This window comes from Lepidochelys kempii, chromosome 1 (assembly GCF_965140265.1).
Source record: "Lepidochelys kempii isolate rLepKem1 chromosome 1, rLepKem1.hap2, whole genome shotgun sequence".
Taxonomy (NCBI): Eukaryota; Metazoa; Chordata; order Testudines; family Cheloniidae; genus Lepidochelys; species Lepidochelys kempii.
Genome location: NC_133256.1, coordinates 237,295,699 through 237,307,451, shown reverse-complemented (window position 1 = coordinate 237,307,451; position 11,753 = coordinate 237,295,699). Strand labels below are relative to the sequence as shown.

The window sequence follows — 11,753 nt, the reverse complement described above, 5'->3', positions numbered from 1 at the left end:
AGTTAAGAGTTCAAGTGGATTTATAAAAGTTAAAATAAGTCAAACATAGTATGACTCCTTGTTTTGTCTTTCCATATTTTAAAGTAGTAGTAACTGTCAAATATAATTTATAGTAAAACTATCTGACCCTACTTTAACATAGGTGTTACAAAAGTAAGTAATACTTCATTCCAGTGGAGGGCTGGAAATAGACAATGCCAAGATCTTAAATGAGTAGTCCAAAATTAGACTCCTAAATGCATATTTAAGCATCTGCCTAATTTTCAGAACAGTTGAGCATCCGGTAGTTCATTGGAAGCTACTTAAGTGTTCACCTTTTTTCAAAAATCAGGCAACGGCCTGGTGGCTTCCTCTAGCTTTAGTTGGAGCTATTGTGTTCTCAACATTTCTGAAAAAATCAGATACATGTCTTTGAAAAGCTAAATTCCAACTAACTATCACATCTTGAAGTTGGTGTTGAAAAGTACAGAGTTGCTTTTTAATCCAGTTTTTAAATTGGTCTTTTCCTAATAGTATTTTAAGCTATCTGAAGTCTATATGCTGTATCAAAATCTTGTAGCCCTGACCCCTGCTCTCTTGCAGTGGCCTACTGAAGTGAGATTTTGCAGTGTCTGGTGCTGGAATGAAGGAGAGGGGCCAAAACAGCTGACTTAAATAAAAAGGTTGTGGATGTAGGACCCCATTCTTACAAACTTTGAAAAATGTGTGCATAGGGCAGTTAAATAAGATTTAACAAATTTTAACTGTGACATTCCCCTCTGGTGATACCTGGACCAGTGATTTGCTAGGTCACTCCAATCCTTGACTCTGGGAGCCAGCCTGCTCTGCTGTGAGAACCCCCACTCCTGGGCTGTTCATGCACAGCCTCTGGCATGTAAGCTGCTCCTTGGATTATGCAACCGAATGACACTAGCCAATATCTCCAGTCCTAGACACAACCCTAGGAACCTTCATCTTGCAGTATCCAGTTATGCCTGCTGGATGCTGCAAGCTTATGTGAGTTCATCAATTTAACAAAGAAATTGATATGTACCAAGCTTGTTATCCCAAGGGAGGTCTGTGACGCACTTTAAACCAAACACACTGCTTTAGGTAGAATAAACAGACTTAAAAGCTATCTTTCATAGTTAATAAGTGATTGTAAGTCAAATGAAATAAAAGCAAAATGCATTCTAAGCTGCTCTTAACATTTTCAATGCCCGTACAAACTTCGATGCTTCTCACCACGGGTAGGCTAGCTGGCTCCCCTTTCATCAGTGCTTCAGTCACTTAGTGTGGCGGCTGTAGATGTAAGTGGAAGAGAGAGAGAGCCTGGCAAACTTACCTTCCTTTTATCATGTTCTTTCTTCCCTCTTGGCATTGCGTCCTTCCCCCCCCCCCCCCAGGTCAGGTGAGCATTACCTCAGCGCAGTCCCAAACTGGCCAAAGGAAGGGGGGGGGTGACTCACTAGAGTCTAACACATCCTTGTGTTGCTGCTTAGGCCAGCGTCCTTTGTTCCTGTGAGGCGGGGCTGGGTTTGTCCCATATCTGCTCTGATGAGTGAACTACCTCTCTGCTCTTGGAGAGTTTTTGCTTTGGCTTATTTTAAGCCATGATGATACACAGTCATTTTACAAGGCTGAATATGGGGGTGCAAGGTGTTCCCCTGAGGTACAGAACATCACATACACAAACTGAAAATAGATTATATCAGGAAGGGAAACACAATTAGCTATGATTTATTATGAGGAAGAGAAAGTATCATGTTGCTGAAGCTAGATTTTTTTTTGCAGGCTCTTTATACTGAAGACTAGAGTCTGGAGAATTCCAGGAGCTGGGATAGCTGTGAGTGATGGCTTATTTCAGGCTGTAAATAAAAAACACCTTTCATCAGCTGTGAAAAGAAAGGCCACACACAGGGCCAGCTTCAGGCATCAGCGAAGGAAGCAGGTGCGGCCAACAGAAAGGGGTGCCATTCTGTCTATGATTGGGACGGCACATCCACATCTTTGGCGGCAATTCGGCGGCGGGCCCCTCTCTCCCTCTTCGGTGGCAGGTCCTGCTTTTTTTTTTTTTAGTCTTTGCTATGGGGGGGGGGGGGGGGCAAAAAAGCTGGAGCCGGCCCTGGCCACACTACTATTTTTATGTGAAAAAATTTCATGTTATAGCTCTAGTGCAGTGGTTTCCAAACTGGGGTTTGTGAACCCTTGAGGGTTCACAAAATGTTACAGGGGGTTCTCGGGGAAAAAAATCCCTGATGGTGGACAGAGTTGTCCCTAGGGTCCCCGTGCAGCACAGGGCCAGCAGCCTGGAGCCCCTGGACTTCCGAGAGCTAAGCAGATCAAAGCAAGCATAGCTGTCGCACTGAGATTTAAACTTCGACTCATTTTAAGAAATGGCAAGGGAGGTGGATATATTCTGCAGTTTTTAAAATTAAATAGGCAGCTAGTATTGTTTTTAAAATTATTATGAAGAACAAGTTTAAGCTTTGTTGTAACGTGCATTGTTTGCCTGGACTGCTCAAGACCTGAAGGCTTGTGCAGGAGGAACTCTGAGTTGGCTTCTTAAATACCTTCATGCTGTTTCATATCTGATACTCCTTGATGAAACATAGGAGCCTTGTCTTCTAACAGGCTTATTCAAAGTGATACAAGCTACAAAAGTGAGATCTTGGAAGAGTGCTGCCATTTTCATCATGTAATAAAAATACTATAATGATAAATAATAATAAATAGTGTGTAATAAGCATGTCATAAAAACATATTTTATATTTCCAAGATCACTCACTGCTTTTGTAATTTATACTCAGGTAAAGGAGAAAATCCCTGGAAATAGTCATTTTTAGGAGGGGGTTCGCGTGCCTTGACATTTTAGTGAAAGGGGTTCACAGGTTGTTAAAGTTTGGGAACCACTGCTCTAGTGGTTTAACTAAAACTACCCACGCCCTATACAATGCCTTTCCCCAAAAGAAGCATAAGATGGTGTTGCCTTTACCAGAGCACTTATGCTCTTTAAACAGGCGCCAGCATTCCCTACCAGCAGACAGCAATTCACGGTTTCACCCGCTGAGGGAGCCGGTCAGCATCCCCCGGCTGGAGAGTGCAAGGTATGAGTGCATAATCATGCCGGGGCAGTGGCTTGTGTCCCCGGAGGCATGTACAGCAATGGATGCTTGTGCATGTGGGGAAGATGCCGTGGGTGTCTCTAGTGGCGACAGCAACGCACGAGTGCGTAATGGACATGGGGAAGGAGCTAACGGGGGCTGTCCCTGCCTGCAGACAGCAATGGAAGGATGGATTATTACTGGGGGGCGCGAGTTCCCCAGACTCTCCTTCCGAGCAGAAAGGGTCTGATCTGAGCTTGGTGGGAAGGCGCAGCTGGCCCCTCCCAGCCTGGCCCCGGAGCCCTGTTTCCTGCCCGCCGTGTGAGGGGAGGAAGCGCAGGGCGCAGCAGGGGCGTACCCAGGAAGTCCCGCGCTCAAGCCTGCTGCTTTGGCCCGCGGGCAGCGAGGGGTCGGAGCGGGGCCCGCCGCTGCTGCTGCTGATGTCGGCTAGAAACCCGGGCACAGAGCTGGGTAAGGGACAGCAGCTGATCTGCCCCACTGAGTAGCCGGCACGTGCAGTGGAGGGCGGGGTGGGGGCCTGCAGCAGGCACACGGAGAGAGTGGAGACATTGCCCGGCGTTCAGGTGCCAAGGGGACAGCCCGCCCGGCCCCCCCCCCCCCCAGTGGAGGTGAAACTGTCAGCAGCGCTTACTGGGGCGCTAGGGATCGTACCCACCTCAAACCCTGCCTGAGCCCAGAGCAAGCAGCAGAGGCGAGCTATGTGGGCTCCTGGCTCCAGCAATATTGAGGGCTCGTGGGCCCGGCTCCACCAATGTTCAGGGCCAGGTCTCCCGCGCTGGTCCCACCTGCTCCCCCCCCCCCTCCCCGAGTGTCTCCTGCCCCCCCCCCCTTGCTGCCCCTTGCACGCGCCTCCCCGGGGGTCCTGGGGCAGAGCCTCCCTGTGTCTCCCCTGCAGCTCCATGCTGCCTCCCTGCATCAACTGCTGCTGCAGGGTCCTAGCGCCCCTCAGTCACTAGAGCCAGGGCAGGCTGCCCTTACCTTGCCCTTCCCCCTCAGACCCTTTCATTTTCCGGCGGGACCCTCCACCAGAACAGCTGCCCCCCCTGCCTGCAGTCACTGCTCCTGCCCTATGCTGGGCAAGGGGCAGCCCCATCCCCCACCCACCCTCAGAGAGGCTACAGTGAGAGGCAGCAGCAGGGGACAAGGTGCACATGTGATGGCAAAACACCCCCCCCCCCCCCCGCAAGGCACCCACCACAGGGGAGGCAAGGGAGATTCCTGGACCTGAGAGGGGCCTTAGGAGCACATGCAGTGACAGTGGTGGGGGTGAGTGTGCTGCCAGGGGGGAGAGGGGGGCCCCTATCCCAGAGCTCGCTGTTGCTGGTGGGGAGAGGGCTGGGAGGAGTCCTCCTCTCTGGCTCCAGTCCTGGGGCAGCCTGCCTGCACCCAAAACTCATCCCCAGCCCTGCCCCACCCCACCCCAGAGCCCATTCCCCCAGCCAGAGCCCTCATCCCCCCACACCCCAACCCTCTGCTCTAGCCCTGAGCCTCTCCAACACCTCAAACCCCCCATCTCCAGCCCCAGCCAGAGCCCTCATCTTCCCCACACCCTAAGCCTCTGCCTGAGCCCCCTTCCACACCCCAAACCCCTCATCCCTAGCCACACCCATCCCCAGCCTCACCCACAGCTCTCACCTCTGCACCCCATCCCATCCCTAAACTCCCTCCCAGAACCTGCACCCCCCCTGCACCTCCTCCCATCCCATCCCCAAACTCCCTCCCAGAGCCTGCACCCCAATCCCCTGCCCCAGCCCAGGGCCTGCACCCCAGACCTCTTCCCCCACCCAAACTCCCTCCCAAAGCCTTGGGCAGGTGGGGGGTTGAGTTTGGGGGGGGAGGCAGAGTTTGGGCAGGGGCAGATTCTGGGCACCACCAAAATTTCTACAAACCTGCCACCCCCGCCGACAAGAGCCGGTGTGCCATACTGGGGCGGACCAGTTTCCTCAGGTGGCAATTTAAAGGGCTTGGGACTCCCAGCAGTGGCTGGAGCCCCGGGCCCTTTAAATCGCTGCTGGAGCCCTGGGGTAGTGGCAGTGGGGCTCGGGTGGTGATTTAAAGGACCCAAGGCTCCTGCTGCCGCTACCGCCCCAGGCCCTGTAAATCGCTGCTGTAGCCCGGCTGCTGCTACCCCAGGGCTCCGGGGATGATTTAAAGGGCCTGGGGCGGTAGAGGCAGTGGGAGCTCCAGGCCCTTTAAATAGCCACCAGAGCCTGCCGGAGTCCTGGGGTAGTGGCAGTGGGACTCTGGCGGCTATTTAAAGGGTCCGGGGCTCCTGCTGCCTCTACCACTTGGGCCTTTTAAATAGCCGCTGGAGCCCCACCACCGCTACCCCAGGGCTCTGGCAGCAGGGCTCCGGGGACAATTTAAAGGGCCCTGGAGGGTAGCAGCAGCCGGAGCCCCGGGCCCTGCTGCTTGGCCCCTGGGGCTCTGGCGGCTATTTAAAGGGCCTGGGGCTCCACTGCGGCAGCTAGAGCCCCGGGCCCTTTAAATCGCCCCCTTTAAATTGCCCCCGAGCCCCAGGGCTCCCAGCCACCTCTGCAACTAGGAGCTCAGGGGGTGATTTAAAGGGTCCGGCGCTCCCAGCTGCTGCTACCACAGCCCTAGCACCAGGTCTTTAAATCCCAATTTAAAGGGCCCCAGAATTTAAAGGCCCTGCCTCTTTTGGTAGAGGCCACGCTTCTTCCAGTTGAGGCCCGGTCCGATCCTCAGGACTCCAGAGTACTGGCAAGTCCTTTAAGTTACTTTCATCCCTGCCTGAACCTTCAGGGAAGGGATGTGTGTGCAGAAGTAATAAAGGGACTCCAAGTTTTGTTGTTGCTGGTAGACCTATGCCTCATGGGCTGCAGCTACAGAGAGGTTAGTGGGCCAGCTGTGACCCAACAACATGACATGTGGATCCCTCCAGAATAATTAGTATCAAGGTGGGAACATGCCAATTTCCACAAAACTTTCATCAGGAAGGGCAGAGAAAGAGAGGCTCTCTCTAGCTGGGTGGTTAGGGTACTGGCCTGGGGTATATCTTACACACTCCCAGTTTCAATTCCCTGAAACCGTTTGAAAGTTTTTCTTTTTGCTCCAAAGCTCCAAAGTTGTCGAGCTATGGAATTGTCATCTTGGGGTCGGCTCTATCTGTTTGAACTATGACTTGCTAACAGTTTATATGATGAATTCTCCTGCTGGTGAATTCTGAGAAGAGATCACAGTTTTAAAGGAATTTTTGTATTATGAAAATTGTTGAGTAGCTTTTATGAGCATATTTCAACCTATGGGATCATTCAAGGTTTTGATGATTAAATATTTGGAGTTTGCTCTTTGGACTTAGTGATTAGTCTGTGCCACGTAGTATTTTTCTTTTTTCGCAAGGGTTGACCTTACTTTTATGAACTGCTTTCTTCTGAAACAGATTATTTTCTTGATTAAACAAATATGGGGTCTGGGCCCAAAATTCGCTGTCCATAAACATTTGTGAGAACAACAGTGCAAGGGTGTAACTGCTCACAACTAGAGACTAGTAAAGCAGTATGAAGGGGCTGATTCCAAACCTGGTTTATAATCCAGGGATGTGTTTATAAATCAGATTTTCACACTGTTTCAGTAGTGACAACCACAAAATTTCAAATATCCTGAGTCAAGGCCCCCAACATCATGAGATTGGCTTAAAAAATCATAAGCCATAAAAATTTCGGTTATTCTTATTTTCCTTGTTCTTTAGCCTTTATGCTAATCAAGGGTCACATTGTCAAGCTTTTCTGCATAACCATGAGGGCTAGAAATATATTTTGTTGTTGTTAAAGGAATGCTGAGATTCACTTGTAATCACCTGTCTCCAGAACCCGAGGCTCTAAGTAATACCTCAATAGGGCAAGATTTATAAAAACATTTCAGGAGTTGTCACCACTGCTATTCCAAACAGCTTTAGGTACACGCCACGAGTGCCACAAAAACATGGCAGGACTCCCTGCCCTGATTGTTTTGTGACTCTAGGGTTCTGACCGAATCAATGTTTTCTCTGTTCCTTGCACCATCCTTACTGGGTAGTGAGAGAATGGGATGTTTTTCTACTCATTGCATTCTCATTGAATCAAGGGATTCACCTTGCTCTGTACATTCCTTTTTCTTTCCTGGAGTAAAAGCAATTATTTCCCTCCATCCCCCCCCGCCGGAGGGACTGATTTTGAGTTTCCCCACAAGATTACTGGGTTTTTGCGGGGTTTTTTTTGCCCTCCATTACATTATCTTTAACCAACAGGACATCTTTTATTTCCATCTCTTTGAAATGTTGCATGTCCTACAAGTAAGCTGCTGAGTGACTGTGATATAGTGCAGCGGCTCTCAACCTTTCCAGACTACTATACCCCTTTCAGGAGTCTGATTTGGCTTGTATACCCCCAAGTTGCACCTCACTTAAAAACTACTTGCTTAAAATCAGACATAAAAATACAAAAGTGTCACAGCATACTATTACTGAAAAATTGCTTACTGTCTCCTTTTTACCACATAATTATAAATCAGTTGGAATATAAATATTGTACTTACGTTTCAGTGTATAGTATATAGAGCAGTATAAACAAGTCATTGTCTGTATGAAATTTTAGTTTGTACTGAATTTGCTAGTGCATTTTATGTAGCCTGTTGCAAAACTAGGCAAATATCTAGATGAGTGGATGTACCCCCGGGAAGATCTCTGTGTACTCAGAGGGGTACACACGTGTACCCCTAGTTGAGAACCACTGATCTAGTGTATGATCTGTGGTAACTTGAAGTTACAGGAGAATTACTCTTAAGTATCCCTATCTGAAAGACATCTTTTTGCTGGAATATGTATGATAATGTTCAGTGTTTGACTCATACCATCGTACTGGAGGGTATGTGCAAACCTTATTCATGCAGATTGCATGTGTTTTTTTTAAACACTTACTTTAATGTACACATCTTATATAGTGATCACCTATGTGGTTCACTGTGAAGTGTTTATGTAGAATCCTATAATATTATCAGGCAAAGCAGGTTGTATCCCTCTCAGTAAATTGTCCTCAAATAGATCCACATGTCTAAGTGAATATAAGGGAGGTAGTATTGTCTGGTGGATAGGTTATGGGACTAACTCAGGGGCACCAGGTTTTTATTTCTGGCTGAGTTCATGACTTGCTGCATAACCTTGGTCAAGTCATTCTATACATTGGTCTCTAGCTTCTACAACAAAACTCAAAAATAATGATTTGTAAAGTACTTTGAAATCTACAGCAGAAAAGTACTATATACATTTATTATTACCACTCATTCTCTATAATTCACATTCAAGTGTGTTCAAAACATTTCTATAGCAAGTATTCCCTTCTGAAATTAATTGTTTTCCCTCTCCCAAACAGCTCTTCTCCTGGACTTATTTTGAGTGCAAGATTATAGTATGGAAAGCACTGTGGGATCCATCAGGCTAAAGGTCCATTTAAAATGTAAAATAATGTTAGAGGTATTCCTGCCTGCATATTGGAAGAATGTTTTAAATCCATTTCTTAAAGAATAGTAATATTTCTGGACTGTTTTTTTTAGGTAGGTAAAACCTTCCTTGTGCAGCGACAGATACTGTGTCCCAAATGTTAAGGTGTTTGGGAACCAAATCTGAGACACCCAGGGTCAGATTTTCTGAGCACCTGCAGCTCCCATTAACTTCTGTTGGACTTATGGGTGCTCAGCATTTCTAAAAAAAACATGCCCAAGGTTTTCCAAATTGGGCACAAATAAAATATATTTTTTTAAAAATCAAATGCTCTTTTTGAAAACTTTGGAGTGCTGCTGTTTTAAATATTTTTGGATTGCTTAGGTCCTATATGTATTAATTCTTTAGATGTACAATAAACTTCAAGCAGAAAGAGTCATTTAAAATAAAGACAGGTTTCAGAGTAACAGCCGTGTTAGTCTGTATTCGCAAAAAGAAAAGGAGTACTTGTGGCACCTTAGAGACTAACCAATTTATTTGAGCATAAGCTTTCGTGAGCTACAGCTCACTTCATATGCATCCGATGAAGTGAGCTGTAGCTCACGAAAGCTTATGCTCAAATAAATTGGTTAGTCTCTAAGGTGCCACAAGTCCTCCTTTTCTTTTTATTTAAAATAAAGGGCATTGTTTGGACAGAGCATGCAAACAAGCATCTGAGGACACCAGTGGATTCTCAAGAGGCAGTGATTTAACTGTCAATGGCATATTTATGCTGGGGAATGCAGAGAGAGATTTTGGTCGGATGACCTGAAAGTTTTTCATATCAAAGTCAAAGCATAAAAAAAAGACACTTTGAACGTCCACATTTCTGCCAGTTTCATGGCTTTGCTCTGATGGCAGCTGCCCGTGTTACAAACCTTTTCTCCTAGACCCATGCAAAATGGGAGGGCTCAGCAGGTATTCTAAGGGCTTAGCTAGTTTGTGCTAATGTCCTTTCAATGGCAGTGCAAAGCAGTTTCCTAATGCCTACCCGGCAATGCTTACTGCACACAATTTGGATGGTGATTCAAGTTTTCTACTAGACACAAATCAGATGTCAAGAATTATAACATTCATAAACCAGTTGGAGAACACTTCAATCTCTCTGGTCATGCGATTACAGACATGAAAGTTGCGATATTACAACAGAAAAACTTCAAATCCAGACTCCAGCAAGAGACTGCTGAATTGGAATTCATTTGCAAATTGGATACACTTAACTTAGGCTTGAATAGAGACTGGGAGTGGCTAAGTCATTATGCAAGGTAACCTATTTCCCCTTGTTTTTTCCTACCCCCCACCCCCACGTTCTTTTTAAATCCTGGATTTGTGCTGGAAATGGCCCACCTTGATTATCATACACATTGTAAGGAGAGTGATCACTTTACATAAGCTATTACCAGCAGGAGAGTGGGGTGGGGGGAGAAAAAACCTTTTGTTGTGATAATCACCCATTTTTTCATGGTTTGTGTGTATAAAGACGTCTTCTGTATTTTCCACAGTATGCATCCGATGAAGTGAGCTGTAGCTCACGAAAGCTTATGCTCAAATTGGTCTAAGGTGCCACAAGTACTCCTTTTCTTTTTGCAAATACAGACTAACACGGCTGTTACTCTGAAACTAGTAGACCCCTAGTGGTCAAATATATTTACAAATAATTTTAAAAGATTATTCCATCTGATTTCTTCTTTTCTCTTCTCTTCTGTGCTAAAACGTGCCACTTGTACATCTAAAATGTCTTATAAAATACCAAGAGTATAGCACTCCTATCTTTTCCATAAATGAAAGTGACACTGTTGTCCTCAACTCATGCCATATTATATAATCACCCTTTGTTTATTGCAATTTTCCATTCCTATTTTCTGTAAAGTATAAAAAAAATCATTAATTCCATCTTCTCGCTCCCTCCCCCACTGTCCCATAATATTAGAAGAAGGTAGTTACTTGATTAAAACAAAGGGCAGGTGCAGTTGGAACAGATAAAAGGAAATGCCACTTCATACAGAATACAGTCAGCCTGTGAAATTTGCTTGCCACAAGAGAGTCACGTACTGAAGGCAGATTTTGAAAAGGGCTAGAAAATTTTACAGTCTACACCATTTGTAGCTATACATGCTGAGATTGGGGAATAAATCTCCTGTATTTATATATAAACTGGTTGTCACAGGCATCAGGGAAGAAGGAATCTGTCCTCTCCCACACTGCTTCCAAAGATGCCCTGACCAGGTGCTTAGTCTGCATGTTTTACCACTTTCCTCTGAAGCACCAGGTATAGACTACTCCTGGAAACAGGATAGTGGATTTGATAGACCATTGGTCTGATTTGGTGCGGCACGGGCTACGACTGTATCAGATGAATAAAATAGACTTTTTCTGGAAAGCATTCTCCCTAGAGGAGTTACTTTTGTAATGCATGCCTTTAGCATTCCCCTCTTGCCTCATTTGGTTTCACTGTGGGTTTAGCAAACTGATATACAGACTTTCTACCAGGAAGTTTATCATAATCATCTCAGAGAGATTTTCATACGAGGTAGCCACATCAGAGAAAGAAGGGACACCCTGTAACACACGTTACAGACAGAAGATAAAAAAGACGCTTAAAACCAGAGATGCAGCTAGTCTGTGTAGAGCCTGACTTGCGTCTAGAAATAAACTTTCCCTCGTGAGCATTAGTATGTGGCAGCTAGGGCTCAACACCTTTTAAAAATATGCGACTTATTTAGGTGCCGTACTTTTAGGCCACGTTTTCAAACTTAGGTGCCTAATGATTAGCCCCAGGTGGATGTGGGGGTGAGAGATCCTGCAGCAAATCAGTGGGAAAGTTATGACTAGAACCCAGGAAACCTGGCTACCAATCCTGTACTCTCATCATTATTACATCATTATCTGCCTTTGCAAAACAGTGTCCTCAGAATTACAATGATTAAAGTGCATTCTTGAATGTTAAACAAACAAACAAAACCCTGCCCATTTTCCTCAGCCCAGAAATCTGAGAGTAGAAGGATGGATGGATGGATGGATTTTTCCACCGGGAATATAATCTAGTTTATTTGAAAGGTATGTATTTTTATAGTTGGCATTTCTGAGCCATTTACATGTGAAATCTAGCCTGTTGGAAAGTGGCATTTATATAATGCAGTGTGGCATCCTTGTTCAAGAGAGCATAAACCTGG

The 11,753-nt window shown here is 46.1% G+C and overlaps 1 protein-coding gene across 4 annotated transcripts in view; it reads left to right on the top strand.

Moving 5' to 3' along the window:
• Positions 1-3,138: 3,138 nt before the first annotated feature.
• The window catches only part of DERA (deoxyribose-phosphate aldolase), a 91,354-nt gene continuing 82,739 nt past the window's right edge, over positions 3,139-11,753 (top strand). Inside the window, exons 1-2 of one of the 4 annotated variants that reach the window (XM_073319088.1) lie at positions 3,465-3,554; positions 11,561-11,637. In XM_073319088.1, coding sequence (XP_073175189.1) covers positions 11,592-11,637 — 46 coding nt within the window. In that variant the 5' untranslated portion in view covers positions 3,465-3,554; positions 11,561-11,591. Of the gene's footprint in view, positions 3,555-11,560; positions 11,638-11,753 lie in introns of all 4 variants that reach the window. The other 3 variants (XM_073319078.1, XM_073319068.1, XM_073319107.1) reach the window with 3 other exon arrangements.